Source organism: Clarias gariepinus, chromosome 9, assembly GCF_024256425.1.
Source record: "Clarias gariepinus isolate MV-2021 ecotype Netherlands chromosome 9, CGAR_prim_01v2, whole genome shotgun sequence".
Taxonomy (NCBI): domain Eukaryota; kingdom Metazoa; phylum Chordata; class Actinopteri; order Siluriformes; family Clariidae; genus Clarias; species Clarias gariepinus.
The window spans coordinates 37325084-37352500 of NC_071108.1; the positions used below are offsets into that span (position 1 = coordinate 37325084).

Genomic DNA, 27417 nt, shown 5'->3' on the forward strand with positions numbered 1-27417 from the left:
GGTACTGGTGGTGCTGGTGCTGGTGGTACTGGTTGGTGCACAAGTTCACATCACGTTGTCTTTTATAGAGTTCTTAGTGTCAGGACTAATTTACAGAGAAACCAAAGTCTGGAGTCACTTGTTGCTGAAATCTCAGCTGCGTGTGTGTGTGTGTGTGTGTGTGTGTGCACACGCGCGCAGGGTTCCATTTCATCTCGAGTGTGTTCTGAAAAGTGTGTGACGGTAACACACTGATCATGACGACATGTTTAGATAAGGATTTGTGTCATGTGATTAGAGCTGTCAATCAAATGATGAATGATACACGTACACGAGTGTGTGTCAGTGCTGTGGGCTTTAATCCTCCTGCTGTGGGCTTTTCACTCTCTCGGCCTGAGCTTCAGCCCGAGGGTTCAGTGTGTGTGTGTGTGTGTGTGTGTGTGTGTGTGTTTTAGATAAACACTTACTGCCCCTTTAATTCTCTGTAACACATCACTTATGATGATAAACACATTACTGAATAGTGTGTACACTGTGTGGAGTGTATCACATACAGCAGCTCACTGACACACACACAGATAACTGACAACAATATAAACACAGACACACACACGCAATATTTTACAGCGTTTAAGCAGCAATATAAGAAAATGTAAAATCTTACACACACACACACACACACACACACACACTACAGCAAAATGTTTCAGGTGTGCATTGTTAATATGAAGGGTTTACAATTTATAGTGAAAATGAAATCAGATCCCAGATATTTAAAACACACACACACACACACACACACACACACACACACACACACGACTCTGTCTCACCTTTATCTCCAGGGAGATGATAATGATGCTGATGCTCAGCTCTGCTCGGGTCCCATCTGTCCCTCTGTGTGTGTGTGTGTGTGTGTGTTTGATGTTGATCAGCCCCACACTGCTGCTCCTGACCAATCACCAACTATCAAAGGGGCGGGGCTGAGGTCTACTCAGACCAATGAGATACACTTTTCGTGTAGTACCGCTTTTCACCAGCAGGTGCCGCCAAAGTGAGGGAAATGAGATGGAGGATGGAGGGAACCATAAACACAAATAATAAAGGAAGTATAATTTTATATAGTATTAAATTAAATATTCTATTTAAACCTACACACTAAGTAGTATTTCACCAGTGGATGAATAAATATTATTTGATTTATTTGATATAATTGATGAAGTATTGATAAGCTGTGCATCTGCCCCAAACGTCCTCCCTTGAAATACAGCATTAAACAGCAGCTCCCTGTATTAATGTATATTAGGTACTAAGGAGGTTGAGTATTATAAAGTAGAAGTACTTTTGTGTATTTGTTGCATCTTATTTTATAAGAATTAAGTCCTTATTGTATCTTTTTTAAAGATTTTGTCCCACCCATACACAACCTGTGTGTGTTTTTACACTGTGTCTGTCTGCAGAACCGTAATTTCCCCCGAGATTAATAAAGATTTATCATAATTATTATAACCATAAAGAACTAAATTACTTTGGATTTTTCAGATTTTGTTTTTCTTTGCTTTACCTTCTTTCTTACAAAACTAAAATCATGAAAACCACTTAAACCATATTTAACATCAAATAAAAATGCACCCCACTACTATGGGTTTAAAGAATGTAAATCTCGCTTAGTGATATTTCAATAACATTTCAATGAACGCAAGACAGTAATTCTTTTCAGAAATTTTCAAAAAGTTATATATACATTTTTTTAAATACGTTTCATGGCTATGATGTAAGTATTTGGCTTATATGCTTATGCTTGTCATTTAACGTTATAATTAATTTACATTTATTTCATACTCAAACTACAATACATTCAATAATATATTAATAATAATACCTTTAATTAAATTATTATATGTTACTCTATCTTTATTTTTGTATTCTATTTTTTATTTATAATTTTAAAAAAAATTGTGATCGTCCACTTAAAAAGAGTTTTATTAAAGAGGAAAAACTGAAATATTAAAGCAATTTAAAAGCAGAAATACTATAAACATTGTGTTTAGATTTTTTTATTGCTCTGTACAAACGCATTACAATCTGAAATAACATCTGAAACGGGGTAACATTCGGATCCTTTTTGCGAAAGCAGCAGAGTCGAGTGGAGATGCGGTGAAGCCCTTTACAGTCACACAACAACGTCACTCTTTAAATAAACACAACCACTTTACAAAAATAAGATTGAAGCTCAGAGCTGATCGCTCTCAGTTCACACGGGGAACAAAACAGAAGTTTACATTTCAATTGAAAATAAAAAAAAAGCAAATACAAATCTTCTTTACAAAAATAATATTATTATTATTACAAAAAAATGAATTGTTGCTACTTTTTGAAAGCCGACCAGGTGCAAAGTGAAATAAATAAAACTTCAAGTGAATTCTCTCAAAAGATTATCCCTTTTTAACATGAATTATTCCTTCTCTTCCTGCCTCCTAATATTCCATAAAACACAAACATATTGGCATCCCGGAGTTAGAAAGGGGCGGAGCTTAAGTTACATTCAACCATTCAATCACAAGCCTGCTTTTATGACATATGTCATATGTAACTACACAATATCATAACATTTATGCAACGTAAGTTAGCTAGTTAGCTCCTGGTTTTAAGTACATAATGAAAAACAGTTCGCTTAACATGCGCTAATGCGATGCTAGGCTAACTAGCTAATGTCACTAAATAATTATATTGTGTAGCTAAAAGCTGTATTTAATGCTAAGCATTAAGCTGTATAAAGACAAAAAAATTTTAATGGAATGGAAGAATGATGTCACATGCTGAGGTCTTAAGCTCCGCCCACATGAGATCCATCCTCTGGGATTTCAGAGACGCTGTTCTTTTTTTTTTTTAAGTAAGGGAATGAACCTAATAAAAAAATTCAGAAAAAGCGATAGCTAGCGGACTTCACCTCCAGTGGGATTACGGTGATAATTATTGACGCTGATCGCATCACGGTGTCCTCCCCCGGAATCTCCTTTAAAAAAAAAAAATAGAAAAAAGAAACTATAGTCTAGAGACAGATCAGGAGTGGTGTTTCTACCTCCGGAGCGTGTGCAGCCGCGAGTCTACGCGCTGCTTTACAAAAATAAATATCACTCAGTTCACTTGCTCGCGTTTATCCACTTTCACATGTCCACGCTCGGCGTCTGTTCTTTCACTCCATCTTCCTCGACCTCTATCAGCACCGTCTCCACCTGGTTCTCCACAATCACTCCGTCCTGCAGAACCACCGGCTGTGCCATCACCCCGTCCTGCAGCTCCACTTGTCCTTCCATCATCACTCCGTCCTGAAGCTCCAACTGCTCCCCGATCATCACTCCGCCCTGAAGAACCACTGGCTGCTCGAGCACCCCGTCCTGCAGCTCCACTCGTCCCTCCATCACCACTCCGTCCTGCAGGATCACTTGTTGTTCCATTACTCCGTCCTGCAGGACCACTTGTCCCTCCATCACTCCGTCTCGAAGCTCCATCTGTCCCTCCACGATCACGCCATCCTGCAGCTGCACTCGCCCCTCAATCACCGCCCCCTGCAGCTCCACCTGTTCTTCTTTAATCACTCCATCCTCCAGCTCCGCTCGTTCCTCCGCCATGGCTCCGTCCTCTTCGTGTATGGCGTGCTGTTGCTGCAGGTGAGTCTTCAGGTCCCGGGTGTGAGTGAACCACTGATCACACACCGTGCAGTGGTTGGGTTTGTCACCTGTGTGGACCACCAGGTGATCTTTGAACTGATCCCAGCTATTGAACACCTCACCACAAACCTGAGGAACACAACACTCAGACATCACTAACATCTCAACGGGGTCTACTCAAAATCAAGGGAGTTATGCTTCTGTAAACTCTCATAGGTCTGGGTGTAGAGTCTGGTCTTCTGCACTCAACACCAAGCTTGTCTCAGCATTTTAGGTTCAGTTTGTGGCAAATGTTTAAATTATTTCATACTTGAGCCAGATGATCTTTCTGAACATCATGCGACCACGTGCCCAGTGCTAACTATAACTTCTAGACCCAGTGCATATGTGGTTCCGGAGGAACCGGGGTTCTAAAGGGAAGTACAAGAGAATGTGAGGCCCCATGAGCAAGACATTCACCCTTATTAATTAGTGCTGCTAGATTACATTTTTAGTTTTTACTTTTGGTTTTCTGGGGTAAAAGAGTACTCTCCAGAACCTGCAGTATGAAGGAAATGTTCTTGCCACTCCAAAAGACCTTCTTTCCCAACTCCAGAGCAGTGGAGAGGTACAGTATCTGGTTAAATATGATTCATTACATTCAAGTAAATAACACTGATTACCCAGCTAGAGCGCCACCTGTCAGTGGATGGGATATATTAGAAGGATAGTAAACAGTCAGATCTCAAAGTTGATGTGTTGGAAGCAGGAAAATTGGGCAAATGTGAGCATCAGAACTGGACTACAGAGTAATGGAAGAAGGTGGCCTGGTCTGATGGACCATGATTTATTTTACATCAAGTGTGTGGCTTATCTGGGGAAGGGATGGCACCAGGATGCACTATGGGAAGAAACCGAGCGAACTGAAACATGTCTGGGTGACGTCCTGCTGGGAAACCATCGGGTCCTCCCCTTTATCTGGATGTTACTCCAACACGTCCCACCTACCTGAACACTGTTACAGTCCGAGTTACACCCCTTCATGGAGACGGTGTTCTCTGATGTCAGTGTCCCATTCAGCAAGTAATGCGCCCTGACACACACACTGTTCAGGAACAGGACAAAGAGTTTGAGGTGTTGACTCCGCCTCCAGATTCTCCAATCCGATCTCAATCTCAATCTCGACCAGGCGTCTGTGGGACGTGCTGGAGAAGCGAATCTGATGCATGGAGGCTCCACCTCACACACTTACAGTACTTAAAGGATCTGCTGCTTACCACACACACCTTCTAAGGGCTAGTGGAGTCCAGCGTCAGAGCTGTTTTACAGGCACAAGGGGGCGCTACACAGCATTAGGCAGGTGAATGTAGTGTTCTAGCTGATCGGTGTTTGGTATTTAATCAGGTACTTTAAATTTGAGCAGGCGGATTATGAAACACTAGTCAGGGAAGATTTACATTTACATTACAGTATTTGTCAGACGCCCTCATCCAGATAGACTTACATTTTTATTTCATTACACATCCGAGCAGATGAGGGTTCAGGGCCGCGCTCAAGGGCCCAACAGTCCCCACTTAGTGGTGGCGGGTTTTGGACACGGGATCTTCTGATCAGTAGTCCACTGCCTTAACCACTGGGGTTAGGGTTAGGGGTTAGTGAGGCACTTAGGTAAAAAGAGCACAAAAGCCTAGGGTCCAGAGTAAGACATTGTTCTTGAAAGTAGGGTAATAATCAGGGGCAGGGGGGCAGAATTCGGTTTTCCTTACACAGAAATCGCTCCATAGACAAATTCACATTGTCTGTGTCATACTTTACTTCTAAAACTCTATTTTGTGTCAGTGAATAAAATAAACACAGAGCTCCGTGACCTCACCTGACACTCGTAGAGTTTTTTCCGGCCCTTCTTGGCTCCGGCGCCGTTCTGGCAGGCCGACATGTGGCACTTCAGCGTGCTGTTCCTGGCGAAGCGTTCGTGGCAATCTGGACATTCGAAGGGTTTCTCACCTGTTTGCGCACACACACACACACACACACACACGATTAAACACCTCAGAGCAGCTCAGGATATGAAGCACACTGTAACTGGAACACCAGAGGTCCGGTCTGTGAGGGGAAGGCGGGAGCTCCTCGTACCTGTGTGTTTCCGTAGGTGCTCTTTGAAGTGTCCGAAGTGGTCGAACTCCTTACTGCAGTACACACACATGTGCACTTTCTTCTTCAGCTTCTTGTTCAGCTCCTCGGCGTCGTAGTGACACGTGCTGACGTGCTGTTTGAGCGCCCCCTCCCGGGCGTACGTCTTCCCGCAGTGCTTACACACGTATGGTTTCTCCACGCTCGCCGCGTGCGTCTTCATGTGCTGCTTCAGGTGGTAGAAGAGCTTAAAGCACCGATCGCACTTATCGCAGCGGAACATGTTGTCAGAGATCTGCACCTCCACCACCTCGATGCCCTCCAGCGTTTTGGTGGCCATTACTGCCTCCTCCTGGAGGTCACCCACCTCCTCTCTGACGTTCTTCACGTTCGACGCCCCCTGCTGGTATTTGCTGGTGATGTCGGCGAGCAGCGCGAGAGCAGAGTCGTCGGTTTCCCTGCCCACCTCAGTCACCTCCTCCTCCATCACGCACTCCTGAACGATGGCTTCGTCCTCAACCTCCACCTCAATCTCCACCGGCTCCGACTCCGCCGACGGCAGGCTTTCCGTGATCACGTTCGTCGTCTCTGCGATTTTTCTCTTCTTCGCTTTGGTTTTATCAGCGAGAGGCTGAGACTCCGAGGGCTTCGGCGAGCTGCTCTCATCCTTCACTCTGAGAAAATAAATAACAACCTGAGGTTTGAACCTTGAGGGAGCAAGCAATAATAAAGTAGAAGCTGATTTAGGAAAGATCAGGAAGTACACTTCCTCAGGAGACGACCTGAGGAGCGATGAGCCTCAAACCTGTTGTTTAAAGCTTTGATGGCTTCCTGCATCTGCAGATACTCAGCTGCTCTCCACACGTCCATCACCTCCTCCTGACCTCTCAGGGCCAGCGTCGCCGTGTAGGTGAACTCCATCAGGTGACGGAACGCACTGTTACTCACTCCTACACACACGCACGCACACACACATACACACGAGTGTCTGTTTAGTCAGAAATGTGCTTCACTAATGATTTGATGGAAATATCAGAGCATGTTTGTGATGTACCCTCAATCTCAACCAGAGGTTCCTGAGTGAAGTCCTGGAAGAACTTATGGAAGAACTGACTGCAGGCAGCTAGCACGGCTTTATGGGCTCGAAACTGATGACCTGCAGCACACAGGACACACACACACACACGAATACATGAAACACATTTTGTTCTGTTCTCAACGCTGGAGGTCGAGGTCCTGTCCTGAGAAGTGTGTTCTCACCGTCAACGATCAGCGTGATGTCTGTGAACTGATCGAGCTGCCTCTGTTCATTCAGTTTATCCAGCATGACTTTATAATGAGCCGGGAACTCGTGCTCGTTTTCTCCAACACCTCCGTCGTCAGACATGGCGGAGAGTTTATCCTGGGAGAGGGAGAGAGATTCGTTAAACTGAACCCTTTGATTTAATCCACCTGTCCTCTGCATGTCTGTCTCCTTTAGGTCTTGTTTTGTATTTCCAGATTATATATATATATATATATATATATATATATATATATATATATATTTTTTTTTTTTTTGTCTGTTTCTTGACTTGAATTGTTTCTCTACTTTAGTGTCTGATCGTATTATCTCCTTTTGTTTACATTCATTGTAAAGTGTCCTTGAGCTCTGGAAAGGCGCTATATAAATAAAATTATTATTATTATTAAAATGTTAAATCTAATAATAATCTGATCTGATCTTTAATGTAATCAGTGTTATTATTATTATGATGATTATTATTATTATTATTATTATTATGATAATTATTATTATTATGATGATTATTATTAGAGGTTGAAGCCCACGTACATGTCTGTGTGTCTCTCTGTACAGCAGAACTCTCTGTCTAACTTATTAATACAAAGAAATCCCATTCTGTAAGGTTGAGTATCTTACGCCTTGTTTACACTAAGTTGTCCTTCTTTGGTGCTCAGACAAATACACTCCCTGTTCGGTAATCGGAGAGTGAATCACAGATGAGAAATGGAAAAAGTAGATCAAAGGATAAAGATGAAGTTTTGTCTTAAAACCACTCCAGCGTGTTAAAATTCACTTATACCACTTCAGCGCTGTTATTTCAGCCAAAGTGAAAATATGAACTAATCCCAGTCAAAATATTCACTTTATCTTTTCTAATTAATATCTATTGGTGCAGGTGTTTGTTTACATTGAGACAGTAGCGCATTAGTAGATTATTTTACAGTAGATTATTAAATCCCACACATAACTGTTCATAACATCACTTTTACTCAACATTTTGATTCACTGATGGTGCAGATTAAACTTCAGACAGAGATCTAAGGACTGCAGGAGATTCAGTAAAGTCTACACAGACAGTTTTGTGTGATGCTGAGACAGAATCTGTCTGGATGGAAATGTTTCTGAGACTGGTTTCTGGTCCTCCAGTGTATGAAATCATGATACCACTGAAAACACGAGCTCTGACCAACGTACAAACAAACCCTTTCTTTTATTTACATAGAGATGATAAATATAATGCTGTAGGGTGTCAATAATCAGGATGTAGGGTGCACATAATTTATTCCTTCAAACTTAATCTCATAATGAACTCCTAGTGCACTACATCAGGCCCTTATAGAGCACACAGAGCCATGAATCCCAAATCCACCTTTATTATAGACACAGTGCACTAGAGAGGGTGTACCAGTTCATTACCTCACACCCTACCTAGTGCACTCACACACACAGCGCTGATCCATTTGGGATTTAGCCTCAGCTAGCTAGCACAGGAAGAACAGGAAGCTATCATTTAATGCCCAAACTACACATTTTAAGACCTCTAATCCCTCAGAGCCCTGAATATTACCTCAACAATAAACTTTATTAACCACAAACCAGACTAAAAACACATCTATATCGGTAAACGACTCCTAAATCCACGTCTCACCGCTCGGCCTCTAGCAGGCTAAAGCCAAACTCGCCATTTGTTATTCGACTCACTGTTGTTACGTCATCAAATCGCGCATTAAAATGCACAAATCCGGCTAATTCTTTCCCACCAGCGCGGAGCGGGAACCGACCGCGGCGCTGTGACCGGTGTGTACTCACCCTGAGAGCCACACAATGTCAGGTCTTATGGAATAAATGTAATAATCGGGTCCAGCGCCGGGCTTCACAGCGTCGTGTTCCGCAGAGAGAGAGAGAGGGCGGGCGCGTTTCCACCCAGGACTCCACTTCCCAGAAGGCCATGCGCCGCGCTAGTCAAGCGCGAGGCAGGGGGCGCGCGAGAGGCACGTTTTCCCGCCAGTAACTTTTTCTGTCAGAAAGGAAATGTTTATAAAAAAAAAATAGATTTATAATGTGAATAATGTAATTCAAGCATTCAAAATGTGTGGAATTTAATATTTTAAACATCACGCGAACTATGTTTAAATCGTTTAAGTTACTATAATTCTATCCCAAAAAACAAAAATGCTATCAAATCAAAAATCTTCTTTTTCTCGTGTCATTTGAAATAATTTGGAATCTTCACTGTGGCTAAAGTCCCAATTTCATAACCAGGGCATTATTGTACTACAACTCTGTGAAAAAAGTCTTCTTAGCACATTAAACATTATGTACAGTATTAACACGACATATCATGTGTAATATCAATTTTTAATATTATATCAGTCATTCTGGAGAACTGAGATAAAACATGCTTTTAGTTTAAAAAGAAAGGCCTTTATTATTTCTAAAAACACATTATGTATTGTTTGAACCTTTGAGTGAGGTGTGGGTCATCAAATCCTGATTCGGAACAAACTCCCAGTTTTAACCGTCAGACATTAAAAGATATATTTAGATTAAAATTATAAATTTTTAAAACAGGTTTTTTTCTCTAATAACCAAGTGTTTTGTTTTTTTCATAACTGTCATAGAATTATTTCTAATTTAAATGCAGCAACTTTTAACAGTATTTAAATAAAAAAAAACAAAAAAAAAACCCCTCCTTGCTCTAAGTTATTACAAAAAGATACACCAGGCCAAGCTCAGGGCTACTGAAACCCCGGATCAGCCTGCAGAACCTCTAGAGTGACATACACCAGGCAGCGAGTTGACCACACACTCCATTCACATGTAATGGGAGCACGCGGGCGGAGCCGCGGGTCACCTCTAGTTAGCTAACAGAGATCTTTAAAAGATATCAAATGTTTTTACGGATACAAAACATTTTATTGCAAACATTTATGCAGCTTTTAACAATTTCCAATCTATTTTCACATCTTCAAAACATTTTAATGTAAACAAGTTATAGCAGTGAACTCTTTTGAAATATTTTAATATTATTTAGCAATATCATGGACAATATTACTTTTGCTATGTGCTATGTTAGATTGTGGATATTTATTTTACTTTATTTATTTACATCACTGTGTATATTTTTTTATCCATTTACTCTTGGAGCAGTCTCTGGCACAATAGATTAAGAAAGTTTTTCTAGATTAATTTTATCTTATCTTGTCCTATCTTATAACATTTTTATGAACAGCAGCTGTGCTATCTAGCCTTAATATAGCGATCATTTTAATTAACTAGCAATTGTCAGTTTGTGGATGGAAGTAAATCCAATCCAAGTAAAATGTAGACTAACACATCTCAACTGTATACTAAATACTGTTACTAGGCAAGGTTTGTAGATTACAGATTAGGAGATATTGTATGAATATTTGAATCTCACAGTGTGTGGGTCAGGACATTGTGCCTTAGGTGAGAGAATTATTAACAGGTGAAGTTTACAGTAAGCATACAACCTCATATTTAGGGACGAACTTTCTTAATCTGTAGCTTCAGTTATATAATAAACACATTAACCTTCACCCGTTTCCACTGATTTGTAGGTCACATGACTTAAAGAGTGACTTGTTAATTAAATCAGATCCACATGGTCAGTTCCAACTTGAGAACAGTTAGAGATTAAACACCAGACTGTGGTTGTTGCTAACACAAACACACCTTATCTCATGTCTCATATCTCATAGATTAGATGATGTTGTAGGTGTTAAGGGAACAGCCCTCTCCGGGCTCAGGTCATATTTGACAGATTGTTATCAGTTTGGAGATTTAAATGGTAACTATTCTATGTGTGCTAAAGTGAAGTTTTAAGTCCCACAGGGTTCTTCTCTAGGCTCACTGCTATTTTCTCTCTACATGCTTCCTCTGGGCAACATGATATTAGTTTCCACTGGTTTGTGAACCACCATTAAACACAAGAAAGAAAAAAAACAAGGAAGTCAATCTTTGTGCTATGCCAAATATTGTTGATATTTCGGAAAAAACAGTGACTGTCCTCCCCACTCTGATTGATTAATCAGGTTTGTTGACGGTGAAGTGATCGGTCGCTTTTGAAAATGACCACTGTTTAAAGTGCCATATAAATAAAACGGAATTGAATTCAATTAAATCGTGTTTATTATGGTTTATTATTTGTGTGTTTTGTTAAAATTACTAACAACTCATAACAACAAACTGTTTACGTTACAGTGTCTGGTTAAGTCTTATAGTAATAACTAATTATTACCAAGTTACTTAGTTACTTAATTATTTTTCACCTAGGTTATCTACACTGTTGGGTGTAACGCGTTAAAGTACTTGGATTACTTTTTTAAAGTAACGAGTAATTTAACGCGTTAGGTCCGCCATTTAAGTGCTCAGTTATTTAGTTATATTTTTAAAAATGTAATCCGGTATTCAATTTATGTAATCCGTGAGCCAGACAGCAGTGATTCCGTTAGTGTGTGTGTGTGTGTGTGTGTGGGTGTGTGTGAGAAAGTCGTCCTACAAGCCCCGGCCCAGATAACCCGCCCCCTCTGTTATGCCTGCGGTTATACCCCTATCTCACCTGTGCAGTTTGACTATACGAGGACCGACACGCGGAAAGATGGAAACCTAATCACAGCGCCAAAACTCGCGGTGAATCATGATGAACTGTACTTACGGCCATGGCACGAAACCGCGTAGGTGAGATAGGGGTATTAGTAGGTGAGATGGGGGTATTAATAGGTGAGAGAGGGGTATTAGTAGGTGAGATAGGGGTATTAGTAGTTAACAGATTATGGGCCAAACTTCACTGAGTGATGATGGTAGAATAATTATAAAGGTCGTGACTAAAACAACATGCATGAGGAATCACAAAGAAGTTTTCATTTTCTACAATCGAAAAGTATTGAACTAGTTACTTTTATCAGAAAGTAACGCTGTAATGTAACTGATTACTTTTTAATGACAGTAATTTTGTAATTTATTTTGTTACTTTAAAAAGTAACGTCCCCCAACACTGGCTATCTATGTATTTTATGTCAGAATTTCCTTCTTCTAACATTTAGCTCCAACGAACAGTGTATTCACAATTTCTTTATATTATGTTAATAAAATGTAATACAGGTAATTAAAGATAGATTGGTTTTATAAAAACTACTAAAGACTCCTGATGACTTTGTTTAGGCTACAGTGTCATCTTTAAATTAACTATCATAACTAAAATTATTAAGCTAGATAATAGTAATAATAATAATAATAATAAGATAATATATCTTATAAATTAACATAATTTTATGTTATGGCACTTTATTCATTCAAAGATTTTTATTTCAACTTAGTTTAACTGTGTTAACTGTAAAATGTTAACAAGCTAATTAGTCAAGTTAACTAGATATTTGCTTTCATAATTAGCTAGGTTTTTACAACAAAAAAATGTTTAATTTTATTTACAAAAACTGTTTTACTTATATTTTACAAAAAATTTAAATTGCCCATAGCTAGATTAAATTTGCCTAAATGAATAACGTGATTTGACTTTTGCTAAGCTAGTGCTTAGACTTGAGTAGTACGAACACCAGCTAGACATTTCAGTCTACAGTGTGGTGATTATTATACCATTATAAACAGACAAATATAATGTGGATTAAGTAAGATAAGTTGACAGAGAGCTCTTTGTTACATGGCTTTAATAAAGTGCTGTTAACAGTTATGCTAAAACAGAACATCATCACATACTCCAAAGTCTAAGTACAACCAAATTACAGACAAGTCAGAGCATGAAAGTGCTCAAAAACACAAGTCAGTGTGAAGGCAAGCTGCACTTTCACTACTGTACACATGTCTTCAGTTTTATATACTGTTCTATTAATGATTATAGACCTTATAGAGTTCTTTATAGAACCATTAAATAAAATCAAACTGTTATGGAGGACTGGGTTCAGTTCAGTTCAGGAGCAGTGGATAGAGTGGATCGTTGTGATTTTTGAGATTTTTAGTACCAAATTACCTAAAGTGAAAACCTTAATTCTTTGGGTTTTTTCTTTTAAGTTCTGCCGAAGTAGAACCCTATGAGTGTTAGAGTGTTATGTTATATGCATGCGTGGGGTTGGTTCTGTGTTTTGGTGATCATGCACCAGCCCCCTACCCCCCCGTAAGGTTAACCTCTGCGTCCACACTCGGGACAGGATGCAAAAAGTCTCTGCACAGCTGGAAAAGTGCTGACTCGGCACTAGAAAGTGCAGCGGAGCAGAAACATGCAAGAAAACAGGCAGGACGAGATTAACGGTTCGGGGTTATTACAGAACACATCAACGTCTCACAGCAAGAAGGTTTATCCATATGTGTGTCCAACCTTTATCCATATGTGTGTGTGTTTGTGTGTGTGTGTGTTTATGTGTGTGTGTGCAAGAGCACAACAATAATGAGGTCTACAGCACTAAAGAGACAGTAAGAGATAAAAATCAGTTGCTTTTATGTGTTTTACTTTTATGTTGGAGCTCAGTCATATCTACAGTGGTGAAGTAACACCCAGCAGTTATGAGGAAAGTTGGACTAAAATAAATCCTGAAAGTTTTAAATCAACTTGTTGCACAAATTAATGATAAACCGGATCAAAACAATAATCTGTATAACTGTTTAACCGCAGGCAGGGAGGATGTTTGGAGTCACACAGTTGAAATTCCTGAATCTCATCTAAAAGGGTGTTTATCTGATCCTCAGTCGGTCATGGGAGGGAAAGTGGGCGGAGCTTGGGCAGAACTTTGTCCTAGTTCTGAAAAACAAGTGGGGTATAAATAGGACGGGGACGAGGTGTGTGTTTATTGATCTCAGACAACTGGAGAACAAATCTGCACCGCCTGAAGACTCGAGGGGAAAAACACGACACGTAAGCTATCATTGTTCTCTTACTTTAATCTTAATGTTTAATGTTTAATATTTATAATTAAATAAAAAGTGTGTATGGGTTTAAAGCTTAACATAAGCAGTGTTTTGGTGTTAATCCAGGATTAGCGTTAAATTTACATTTATATTTACATTTAGTCATCTGGAAGCGTCTGTCAAATGCCTAGATGAACAACAACAACAGTAATAATAATAATAACAATAATAGATTAATATTGGAAAAAATTACCTTGATAACTTGTGTCTTTTGTCCTGCTCTTCTCTACTCTGCACTTTTTTAGAACACTAAAGTGCTAAGCTTTTTTTAATTAATTAATTAATTAATTTGTTTATTACACCACTTTAGAAATGTGGGTGGGACAAAAAAAACACAAATCTTTTCATGTCATGTTGTTCCTCTTCCCTGAGGCGCTCATGAGTGCAAACACTGTCACCATCCTCCTCAAGTCTATAATAAATACATCAATACATTAAATAAATAAATGAAACTCCGCCTCATGTGTTAGCAGGGTTCTACCTGACTCCGCCTCCTTGTGTGTCAGTGGCGTACGGGGACGTGACTCGTCCTCCATAACATATTTCAGACTAGTGTCTTCATGTTCGCTGTTTTTTACACTCCTGATGCGTTAGACCAAAGCCCCGCCCACACCGATAGGCCCAAACTCTAACAATAGACCTACAGTAAATCTGCAGTATCCAGATAAGACTTTACTAATTCAATGTGTGTGTGTGTGTTGTAGACTGAGTGTGTGTTGGTAAAGAGGAGAGATGTGGAGGTCTCTCTGTCTCACCCTGCTGGCCGGCCTGCTGGTGGGCTGCAGGGGTGAGAGTGAGACGGATGGGACGAGATGTAAACCCGCGGCCGTGTGGAAGATCGGCGACGTGGAGCCGCTGAGGGACAGCCGGGGCCGAGTGACCGTGGTGGCCTACCTACAGGCCAGCTGATTGTTCTGTCTGTCGCAGGCGACCAGGTTTCTCTCTCTCACACACACACACACACACACACACACACTGGTTTATGAAATCTCCACACGTTATTTTACATCATCTTATATCATCTCTCTCCATCATTTTGATTTATACACTTTCACATTCCATACAAACTTAAATAATTATTATAAATGTGTTTTTTAAGCTGCTTTGTGAGAATGACAATTGTTAAAAGTTCTTTACAAATAAAATTAAATTGAATTTAATTATCAGTGCTATAATAAATAAACGTGCCCCGTGTCCTCAGCTCAGAGGTCAGGTTGTGAAACATGTTCTTGGCACGGTCTGATGTTTACTCCTGCTAATTTCCCTGTAGACTGGACGAGCTGCGCCAGAAGCTGGAGAATGCAGGCTTGGTAAACATTGTGTACATGGTGGTGAACAGCCAGGATGAAACCTCTCGCCGTCTTCATGGTCTAATGGAGACCAGGCTCTCGAGTAACATCGCTCTGTACAAACAGAACCCAGAGGATCCTGACGTGTGGAGCATCGCCAACGCTGAGAAGGACGACTTCCAGATCTATGACAGGTTCTTCATCTTATGTCCACCTTATGAAGCCTGAGGTTATGCTTACTAAGCTTGTAGAATAATAAACTGCACATCTTTAACTAAATCCCAACTGGACTGTTTTTAGGTGTGGACGTCTGACACATCACCTGTCTCTGCCGTATACGATCCTGAGCCAGCCGCATGTGGAGGAGGCCATCAGAAACACCTACTGCACCGGCATGTGTGGAGACTGTGTGCTGGAGGTAAACCATCACCACCCTCATCTACACACACTTCGGGTTAGGCTTAGGGTCTGTAGACGGGAATGTGAGCATGGCTCTAAATATGGGATGTGGGTGTGTCTTTGAGTTCATTATGGAAATGAGGGCAGCTGTAAGTGGGTGTGTTTTTTAAAGACAATGTATGGAAATCTTCAAGGTGGTAAAAGTAAGCCATTGGCATTTGTATAACTGCATGTATTTATTGAATTGGCTAATTAACATTAATTAACATCTTATCTGCTAATATTAGCTGGTTGGCTACTATGTGCTAGCCTGACTATCTAAGTCAGAAAACTATTTAGAAGCATCTGAGCTTATGTTTGGACTTAAAGACGTGCACACCTGCCAACATTTTAAAACACACCCACCTGTCCCATTGAAAGACAGACCCACCAGTCCAATTATTAGACACGCCCACCCATCCCATTTAAAGAGACACCCATCGTCACATTTTAAGACATATCTGTGCCGTTGAAAGACACACACCCGTCTTATTTAAAGAAATACCTATCTGTCCCCATTTTAAAACACGCCCACCTGTCCCATTTTAAGACATTAGTCATATTTAAAGACACACCCATCTGTACTGTTTGTAGTTTGGTTTACTAACTCAGTGTGCTTGAATCACAGAGTGCTGATCACCTTGAGGCATGTAACAGAACCACAGAGGAGAAAAAGGAGGAGGAAACACCAAAAACAGAAGATCAACAACATCATCATCATCATCACCATGGCCATCATGGAGGTCATCACCATGGTGGTCATCATCATCACCATCATCATCACCATCATCCCCATGATGGTGTAGAGAGAGATAATCTTGGTGGCTCAGTTTACCAGCATGGCCAAGAGGGCCAGGTCCAAAGAGGCTATTTAGATCAGGGCCAGGTTCAGAGGAGGCAGTTTGATTTGGGACAGGTCCATATGGGGCAGGTAGATTTGGGACAGGTTGGTATTGGACAGCTAGACCTAAAGCATTTAGCTGATGCTGTAGGGAACCAGCAGGTGATGCAGCGTCCCTGAGTTTCCAGGTGTAAATTCCCATTTATGTGTCAGCAGGGGGAGCTCTCCGACCCCTCCAGCTGATGCTGACACTGACGGCGTCTGATTGGCCAAAACATTAACGAGAGGCCAATCTGACGCTGTGATGAGCCACTGGCTGCTCCCTGTCTCTGACAGGGGCCCACAGTGGACACAAACGACATCAGGGAAACCTGACAGTGACGTCCCGCCCATATGGGTGACTGACAGTCAACTCAGCCTATCTGAGCCTGACCTGCAGGGATAAGCCAATGAGAATGACAGGTGATATAAACAGGGACAAGAACTTGTCCAATGACACACTGGCAACTTTAGGAGCATAAGATCAGCAGCGCCCCCTTTGGGACAAATCTGACCAATCAGAGAGCAAAATTACATCCAATATATCAGTGTTAATAGACTGTTGCTGTTGTTTGGTATAAGGATATAGTTTAATACATCAGTTAGCTTACAAGATAATTGAACTATGTAGAAACTAGCAGATTAATAGCAGATTGTAGCTAATTAACTCTCAACTGTCCCACAGTTTGGGTCATTAGCGAAAGAAAAAAGCAACTTAAGCTAACATGAAAAGGTTGCCAGTGTATCAAGGTATCACCTGCACCCTGACAGGAAATCACCAACAAGTATTGACGCCTCAGTTTGCCCCAGGAATGAACCACCATCCTCGTGCTAATTGGGCTCCACTCTTCATCTTCATCAATTATTAAAGTTTAATCTTCCACAAAAAAAAACAGGCTAATGCTTGAGAAGCTGGTAATTAACAGCAAATAACAACTAGCAAAAAGCTAAGTGTCAATGTTTATACCGCAAGGTATTATACAACATGCTAAGACTTTAGCTAGCGGATGTGTGACATCACACACATGAAAAAGCCAATAAATAAGGAAACTTCTATACTCTTTAAACAGGGTGGTGGTTCATGCTGGCAGCAATCTGAGCGACCATGTTGGCGTGGTTCTTAATTTGCTTATCTCTCCGTGGCATTAATGATGCCAGGCGCAGAAACTATGCCGTAGTGGCGCCTGTCTGATCCTCAGCCAACCAGAGAGAACGAGAAACGTCGCACAACATGACAAACTTTATATGTAATAGTAGATTTAGGAATCAGTATTAGCATCATGCTAACCCCTTCACCCACCCCCCCGTCTCTGTTAGCATGCAAGAAAGAACTGGAGGAAAAGACCACAGACGGGACATCTACCACTAGGGGGAGTCGAAAGGAGCTAGAATCAACAGTTCTTTATTGAAAAAAATATTTGGTGGCAAAACACAAGCGTGAAAATTTAGTATAAAATGACATTTAAATGTCTAAACTAGCTAGATGCTGGCAATTAGCAAAGGGACGGAAAAGGTAGAAGGTTTCCTTAGTGCTAATTAACGTAATACAGAAACATACGCTTAATGAAAATATCTGTAGTATCAGCAACACATATGGACACACACACACACACACACACACAGTTAGAGGGATGTGTGCGACACTCCGAATACTGAATGAAGGTTTTCTGGGAAAGTTCATGGAACCAGAAGATCTGATGTACTGTATGAGAAATGTTCACACTCAGACTGATTATGATGGAGGAATAGGTGTGTGTGTGTGTGTGTGTGTGTGTTCTCACTTAAAGGAAAACTACAATTGTAGTTAAATTGCATTAAACTTCACTAATAAACCATATTTTCCTTAATCTGCATGTTGTCTTTCATTTACAGAATAATCCAGTGTTAATTTGAACAGATTTATATAATATATATTATTATTATTATTATTTTAATTATTATTATAGTTTCACTCACACATTGTTTACAAAGATTATGGAGTTTCCAAACCATGAGTCTATTTATCAATCTAACAACAACATTTATAATAATAATAATGTAATTGTTTTTATCTATCGTTATTCCAGGATTAACCGACAGAGTGCGCGCACGTACTATAACGTTGCTTTACCGTAGCCACGCCCCCTTTCCTTTTGGCGCTATTTCAACCCCAACCCTCACAGCCTGCTCCAAGCTCGGGCGAGTTCATGAATATTTATCAGCCAAACTCAGATCCCGAGCTGTGATTGGCTGGGGTCTGCAGACTCCCCTGCCCCACCACCACCCGCGCGCCTGCACAACGCGCCTCCGGGTCTGAGCGCCCGCCCGTTCTCGACTCCTCCCTCCTTATCCTCCGCCTGTGATTGGTTGGCGCTTGCCCCGTTGGGCTCCGCCCCTTGGTCTCACCCGAGAGGGAATGTGTTTTACAGCTGAGGAGAAACTCAGAGCTGTGACACTGCTGCTCCTCTGTCTGCTCTCTGAAACTGCCACAACATTTATTCATTATTATTATTTTATTGTTTCCAAAATGTATATAGTTTGATATCAAGCACATGATGAAAATATTTAACAAATACATTTTCACAAAAACTTAACATTTAAATGTCCACAATCTTCCTGTCAGCACAGTAATGAGGAGAGCAGAGAAGCTGAGAGCTTTAATGCTAATTTTGCTAAAGAGCAAATCAAAGTCTTCAGCCTGACATCAACCTTCTGTCAGATTATCACTTTATCAAGATTTTATACACTCACGTTAAAATACATATAGAGTCAAAACCACTCAGGAGCCTAAAAGCTGAAATAAATGATAGTTTGTAGGTTTTACACCGATCTGGTCAAATGACACTCACTTTTCAGCACAACCTCACGCGAGTAGCCGTAGCGCTTTAGCGTCACTGGGCTTTAGCTACAGGGCTTCAGTGTTCAGTATGAAAAAAACCTAATCACTCTGATATATCATCAATGCCTGACAGGTCGCGACCCCCCCCCTCCACCTCCGCACTACCCCCCCCCCCCATGATCAGGATCCGCGCCCTGTCCCTCATTAGTGCCTCTCTCTCGCGCCCCCCCCAGTATGATCAGGATCCGCGCCCTCTCCCCCATTAGTGTCTCTCACACCCCCAGCATGTGATTAGGATTTGTTCTCTCTGCCTCGTTTGTTTCCTGAGCAAACATCCCTTGGTTGGAGGAAAAGGTCAACGAGCATGCTGAAGCAATAAAGCACCATGTGGGTGGCTTTACGCGCCTAACTGGCCTGAAGACTAGATTCGGCGCTGCAGAGGCTGATGGGTAATTACCTGCAATGTCCTGAGAGGCAGCATGTGAGAGCGGCTTCATCCGATTCAATCAGACCCACGCAGGGTTGCTAAGTGCATCTAGGCTACTTAATTAGCCGATCTGCTTTCAGTGTGTGTGCCTCAGCCTCCTGAAGCCCTCACCGTGTATTTTTCCCATCGCTCCGAGCATTAGTGCCGCGTGTGTGTTGACCTTACCTCCCATAATGCACCTCCTGCTCTCAGCACGGCTCTGTGTAACACGGCAGCACTAGCGTCTCACACACTTCACGCTTGTGCTAATGGAGCAGAGCAGCGTATGCTTGTTAGTCAAGGAGGACTGAACCTTGGCCTGTACCACAAAAATAAAACATACACACAGGCGCGCGCGCACACACACACACACACACCTCAGGTGTGTTGAATTCTTAGCATAGTCAGGAGATGGGGTGTGTGTGACCACGACAAGGTCAGGTTCAAGTTGAAGGTCCGCTGGATCAGTGATTAATGAGGTGATGAGATCGAGACTGTGGTGAGACTGTGGTGAGACGCTCTACACCTCCATTACTGCAGTCATGTCTATAAATAAATCATTTAAAACAGCGATAAACTGTCTATCACACACCATCACACACTCACACCGTCACTCACTCACACCGTCACACACTCACACCGTCACTCACTCACACCGTCACTCACTCACACTGTCACACACTCACACCGTCACTCACTCACACCGTCACACACTCACACCGTCACTCACTCACACCGTCACACACTCACACCGTCACACACTCACACCGTCACTCACTCACACCGTCACACTCACACCGTCACACACTCACACCGTCACTCACTCACACCGTCACACACTCACACCGTCACTCACTCACACGTCACACACTCACACCGTCACACACTCACACCGTCACACACTCACACCGTCACTCACTCACACCGTCACACACTCACACCGTCACTCACTCACACGTCACACACTCACACCGTCACACACTCACACCGTCACACACTCACACCGTCACACACTCACACCGTCACACCATCACACACTCACACACTCACACCGTCACACCATCACACCGTCACACTCACACCGTCACACACTCACACCGTCACACACTCACACCGTCACTCACTCACACCGTCACACACTCACACCGTCACTCACTCACACGTCACACACTCACACCGTCACTCACACCGTCACACACTCACACCGTCACACACTCACACCGTCACACACTCACACCGTCACACCATCACACACTCACACACTCACACCGTCACACCATCACACACTCACACCATCACACACTCACACCGTCACACACTCACACCGTCACACCGTCACACACTCACACCGTCACACACTCACACCGTCACACACTCACACCGTCACACCATCACACACTCACACCGTCACACACTCACACCGTCACACACTCACACCGTCACTCACTCACACCGTCACACACTCACACCGTCACTCACTCACACCGTCACACACTCACACCGTCACACACTCACACCGTCACTCACTCACACCGTCACACACTCACACCGTCACTCACTCACACCGTCACACACTCACACCGTCACTCACTCACACCGTCACACACTCACACCGTCACACACTCACACCGTCACACACTCACACCGTCACTCACTCACACCGTCACTCACTCACAGCATCACACACTCCATCACCACTTACACACTCTAAGTTACTAATGAACACAAGGAGAATAAACCTGTAAAGCAAATGCACTTTTATTGAGCTGAAGAAAAATAAAATGTGTAATTTTACAGCTTCCTCTGGAGGCGTGACGTCTGAACACTTCCTCCAAAAACACTCATAACAGGAGAGAGAGAGAGAGAGAGAGACAGAGAGTAAACCGTGTGTAATAAACGCCAATAAACATTTAAAGTCCCTCATACACACTCATACGTTCTACCACTTGTACACTCTCACACACCCTCACACACTCTCCAACCTGTCTAATACACGAGTTATAACTTCACCTGAAGGTAAACAGAAGACGTGAAGCAGCAGCACAGACTGAGCTTAATAACAGTACAGCATTCAGTGTAAGCGTAGCACAAACGCTCGAGACGCACCGTTCCCGTTCACACGCCTTCTCCGGCGGGGGGCGGAGTCAGCCCCGGCTCCTACCGACGGGACGTTTCCCCCGCCCTCTGTGTTTCCCCTGCTCGGGTACACGGGTCAGCGTGTCGGTCCCTCACGCATGCGTGTTGTAAACTCGGGTTCGGTGCTGGATTAAGACGATGAGCAGCAGCAGCAGCAGCACTGTCCTCAATAAGGCAACAGTTTATACACACATGACGCTTAGCTTCATCTTCATCCGCTTCACATAGCCTCCTGTATGTGCACTTTCACTCCCAAACACACACACACACACACACACACACACACACACCACCCGCTCGGGGTCCGCTCCTGTGTTCAGTCCACGCTCGTTAACTCCCCCTAGTGACCACGGACGGGTCTGCTAACTCGCTAGCATGCTAAGACAGGCAACGATGCATTAGCTCAGATATTTTAAGACTGAAGTCTTAAATGTAGAATTACTTTCACAGCTTCAGAGACGGAGCAGAGGCTTCTGGGTAAAACACCTCACTCCTCGTTCACTTAAACGTAAACGAGTGTGTGCTGAAACCAGGAGATACACACAGCCTACATGTACATGCTGAAAGTGTGCACTGGATTTAAAAACATTTATAATATCTGAATATTTTGTCCTCTGTACACGTGTTAGTGTAAATCCTGTGTAATACTGCATATAAAGGCGTACAGCTGCGGGGTTCAAGCGCTCAGGACGTCCGAGAGGTTCTCCAGAGGGTTTACGCAATACTGGGGACTCGTCCTGCACATCAGGGGCGTGGCCTCCAATCTGGATTGAATCATCAGACTGTTTCATGAGCGATTTAACCTGTAAATTAGCTTATTTCTGAGAAAAACAAAAATCAAAATGTATGAATACAAAGGAAAGCAGCAAATAAAAAAACAAAAAAATAAAATAAAGATCAGGTTGGATTTCAGAAAAATGAAACCGTTTCCAGCACAGGAACCCATTCAGGATTTGGGTCTACATTCACCCGCTGCTCCAGGGTCATGTGACAGGGGGCGGCGGAGCTCATGGTATTGAGAGTCACTGATTGGTCAGAGAATGAGTTTAGCTAATTAGTGTTTTCTGTTTCAAGGCAGCGTGGCGCGGTGTTTACCGTACGAGAGCAGTCGTGCATGAAGCTGAATTTATGAGACGGTGATCCTCACATGCTCGCGGTGTTTAACTGGACACGACCGCGGTGTTTAACTGGACACGACCGCAGTGTTTAACTGGACATGACGAGTGTTGCTCTCTCTACAGCGTCACGTGTTACCTGCTCTTTGGTGTTTGTTTGATTGTAGTGTGTTACAGGTACAACACAACTCCAGACTCACAGCTCAAGCACCAAATACAGCCAGACATGTGCTAACATTACGTTCGCGTATCACGCTAACTTGGATTTGCGAGTGATGATATCATGCTGCTCTCAGGATAAAAACCAGGATTAGCAACAGCCACAAAATAATTTGTACATTTGTCAAACTTTTACACGCACACACACACACACACACTCCTTGGTGGAAATGACATGAGCTCGTTTCTTAAATCATCACTACAATAAAGTAAAACCTACACACACTCACAATGTTCCATTTTCATTCCTGAAATCATGTCGTGTCTTAAACATTATAAAAGTTCTGAGTCCTGACGTTAAGGCCGAGCTTCTGAGTTTAGACGCTGCTACATGGGCGTTAAAGCCGTAAGGCGAGTAAAAGAAAAAAACACTTCACTTCTGTTCATTAAGACGAGAGGCGTTGGCCATCATAGGGTTTTCTTGACCTTGATAATCCAGGTAGAATGCCCCTTCACACACACACACACACTCACACACACTCAGACATGTTTGTGCTGTCCGTTGTCCGGGGCGGGAATAAAGTTTGTGCGGTATCGCTGTAAATAAACTAGCGGTGTTGCCATGGATACAGTCCATCTCTCTTGCCATTGGTTCTGTGCTCCACAGACATCAGAGTTAATGGTGATGATGATGATGATGATGATGTGTGTATGGTTCACATTTAGCTTATCAGGATTAGACTTGTGCCAAGATCATGTTCTACAAAACGAGTAAAGTAACAATGAACACCCTCTTCATTAAAGTGCATCTCATCCACTACCACGTGACCAGCTTCTCCCAGAGTTATGGGACCATGTTGTCTCAGGACGTCTCCCACTGAGGGACGTGTCGTTCTGTGGTTCTGCTGGAAACCAAAACTTCCTAAAGAACCGATCACATGACTAAACGTGCAATCAGACATAAAGGTACCGAACTGTACGCTTCCTGTCCACTCAACTGTTCAGGAGAAGCTGCAGGGAGAAAAAGTGAGACAAAACAACAACGATGTCTAATCATGAAACAGAAAGGCTTCATCACTACAGCCAATCACATTCAAGGTGAGAGCTGTGACCCGCCCACTGACGGACAAAAAGAAAACCTGTTCAAGCGCGAGCAGAGAGATGTTTTAAATAATCATATTTAAACATAAACATATTTGCATGGCTGATTGACCCCCCCCCATACTTACGCTAATGCTAATGCTAATCCCAGTAATCCCTAGTTTGTGTTTATCTTAACTTTAGTTTTCCTTTCCCGTCTCCCAATCACACACACTACATCTACAGCACACGCACCAGGAACTAGCACAGTACGGTTCGGTACCTTTACTCATGTTGCAGAGTAATAAACACACTAAAGGGGAATCCCAGAGCGCCGCCTGAGGGACACGCCTGGGTACAGAGGAACCTGCCAGTGCTAGAGGAACCGGAGTGTCACAGTCTCACTGCTTCACTTGTGTTAATGTACACTAAATGTGTATATATGATGTAATAGGATTGTAATGGGATTGTAATGGGATTGTAATGGTTTGTAATGGGATTGTAATGGGATTGTAATGGGATTGTAATGGTTTGTAATGGAATTGTAATGGTTTGTAATGGGATTGTAATGGTTTGTAATGGGATTGTAATGGGATTGTAATGGGATTGTAATGGTTTGTAATGGGATTGTAATGGTTTGTAATGGGATTGTAATGGGATTGTAATGGTTTGTAATGGGTTTGTAATGGGATTGTTTTGGTTTGTAATGGGATTGTAATGGTTTGTAATGGTTTGTAATAGGATTGTTTTGGTTTGTAATGGGATTGTAATGGTTTGTAATGGTTTGTAATATGATGTAATAGGATTGTAATGGGATTGTAATGGGATTGTTATGGTTTGTAGTGGGATTGTAATGGTTTGTAATGGTTTGTAATAGGATGTAATAGGATTGTAATGGGATTGTAATGGGATTGTAATGGTTTGGAATGGTTTGTAGTGGGATTGTAATGGTTTGTAATGGGATTGTAATGGGATTGTAATGGTTTGTAATGGGATTGTAATGGTATGTAATGGTTTGTAACGAGATTGTAATGGTTTGTAATGGTTTGTAATGGGTTTGTAATGGTTTGTAATGGGATTGTAATGGTTTGTAATAGGTTTGTAATGGGTTTGTAATGGTTTGTAATGGGTTTGTAATGGTTTGTTATGGGATTGTAATGGTTTGTAATGGGTTTGTAATGGGTTTGTTATGGTTTGTAATGGGATTGTAATGGTTTGTAATGGGTTTGTAATGGGATTGTAATGGTTTGTAATGGTTTGTATTGGGATTAAGTGATGTATGATTATTGGCACAGGTCTCATCAGGAGGTAAAATCTCTGTGTTGCATTGAACATGCATATATGTGCTAAACTGTTTAAATGTCACCAACACACACACATACACACACACACACACACACATGGCTCATTGGTTATTTTTCCCCACAGCATGGCCATATACACCACAGACTCCGTCACAAATATGGCCGACGTTCAGACTACAGCAGCCATGATGTAGCGACTTTGGAGCAGTCAGAGAGCAGGCTTGTACACACACACTCACACACTCATGGGGTGAAGTTCTCCAGCAGCTCTGGTGTGAGATACCCAACAGGCATGTTTGGGGGAGACTTGGTGGGATTCTGAGGGCCAGGCGGGGGCTGGGGTGCGGAATTAGGATTGAGGAGGAGACTGTGCTGCTCGTCCACTTCCTGCACGACTGTGTAGTCTGGGAGAGGAGTAAAGGGCGGGGGGGGCTCAGAGATATAGGAGGACACCTGCTTCTCCTCCTCGACATCAGGGCTGAGGATGTGATACGGCTGATCCGGATCCTGATTGGCCGGCGAGTCGGGAACGAGATGGCGGGCGACATTCTCGGACGAATATCCACCGTTAGAATCGATCACCATGAGCTGAATATCGAGCTTCTTCTTTTTCCTGTCCTCCTCCTTTTCTTCTTCTTTTTTCTTGCTTAGCGTGTTGTTCTGTTGCTCAGGTGCGAGGACGACGCCCCCTGCTGGCGTGACGTCACTCACCTGTGCGTAAAAGTCCATGTTCATCCAGTTGTTCCCATCGTTTCTTTCCAATTGTTTTTCAATCTCGATTTGTGACTCCGGAGTCAGTGTCGAGTCGCTCCTGCTGACCAGAGGGTGGCGCTCTTCCCTCTCAGGTTCCATCTCGAGACCGGAATCGTCGTCCCCTTTGTGGGCGGAGTCCGGGCACCGGACGGAGCCGTGTCGGGAGGGGCCGAGCAGGCGCTGCTTGTCCGAGCTCTCGTTCTTCTCGGCCACTTCTTCTAAATCGATCTGGATGAACTCGACCCAGGAGTCGTCAGGATACGAGTGGGGTTTGTACATGTTCTGACTGCTGAGCAGAGAGTTCAACTCGTCCAGCTTCCCTTTCTGCAAACACCAGGAAGGTCAGATTATAATCTCAATCATTAAAACACATTACTACAAAAACATTTACATATCATGTAACATATCATTCACAGTGTGGCTCGGGGTTCGAGGTTAAACATCTTCCTCCTTACAAGCAGGAGACAGAGACAGAGGAACTGCAGAGTGATATTACTAATGACATTACTGACAATATTAATGAGACACTGACGATATCGATGATGATATTAACTAAATTAATAATGATATTAATAAAGATATAAACGACAATATTACTGATGATCCTGACGGTATTGTTGGACGATATTATAAACTCCTATCTAGTAAAGCTGCGCTGATGCTCTGAGAGTAATGTGATAACACTTACAGTAAGGTTCAGAGAGTATCGCTGCGTCAGTGTCCTGAGAGTATTAAACCTTTACCAGGATTTTAGCTAGTTAGCTTTTTGCTAAGCTAGCTGCACTGTTATCTGTTGTAAAATCAACTTTATCTGCTCTGTACATTGAAGTGCTTGTGGTGTGAGACAGTCCATCTAGACAGTCTAATCTATCTGACCACAACGTACTCCGCACTTATACACAGACAGACTGTTAGAAAGAAACCCAGGAAACACTGGTCTGATGAAGAGGACAGGGACGGACCGGAACAGAGACGCAGTGATCGGCTACACCCGAC

The 27417-nt window shown here is 42.5% G+C and overlaps 3 protein-coding genes across 3 annotated transcripts in view; 1 reads left to right on the top strand and 2 right to left on the bottom strand.

The window, feature by feature from the left end:
- Window positions 1-2981: 2981 nt before the first annotated feature.
- Window positions 2982-8980, bottom strand: znf131 (zinc finger protein 131). The gene is made up of 7 exons (XM_053504164.1): window positions 8854-8980; window positions 7020-7161; window positions 6814-6915; window positions 6565-6709; window positions 5763-6433; window positions 5503-5633; window positions 2982-3779 (listed from the first exon to the last, which is right to left on the bottom strand). The coding sequence occupies exons 2-7, from the start codon at window positions 7144-7146 to the stop codon at window positions 3147-3149; spliced, it is 1809 nt and encodes a 602-aa protein (XP_053360139.1). The 5' UTR covers window positions 7147-7161; window positions 8854-8980; the 3' UTR covers window positions 2982-3146.
- Window positions 8981-13803: 4823 nt separating this feature from the next.
- On the top strand, window positions 13804-18437 carry selenop (selenoprotein P). The gene is made up of 5 exons (XM_053504166.1): window positions 13804-13930; window positions 14688-14918; window positions 15254-15466; window positions 15573-15690; window positions 16339-18437. Exons 2-5 carry the CDS (start codon window positions 14716-14718, stop codon window positions 17002-17004), a joined length of 1200 nt encoding a protein of 399 aa, XP_053360141.1. The 5' UTR covers window positions 13804-13930; window positions 14688-14715; the 3' UTR covers window positions 17005-18437.
- Window positions 18438-25265: 6828 nt separating this feature from the next.
- ghra (growth hormone receptor a) overlaps window positions 25266-27417 on the bottom strand; it is a 39994-nt gene continuing 37842 nt past the window's right edge. The window contains exon 9 of the mRNA XM_053504165.1: window positions 25266-26745. Coding sequence (XP_053360140.1) covers window positions 25912-26745 — 834 coding nt within the window. The 3' untranslated portion in view covers window positions 25266-25911. The remainder of the gene's footprint in view (window positions 26746-27417) is intronic.

Coding starts and splice junctions, on each gene's coding strand:
- znf131 (XM_053504164.1), bottom strand. CDS start 7,146: ATGTCTGACGACGGAGGTGTTGGAGAAAACGAGCACGAGTTCCCGGCT. Junction 6,434..6,564: donor ATCAAAGCTTTAAACAACAG/GTTTGAGGCTCA, acceptor TTATTTTCTCAG/AGTGAAGGATGAGAGCAGCT. Junction 3,780..5,502: donor AAAAACTCTACGAGTGTCAG/GTGAGGTCACGG, acceptor TGTGTTCCTCAG/GTTTGTGGTGAGGTGTTCAA.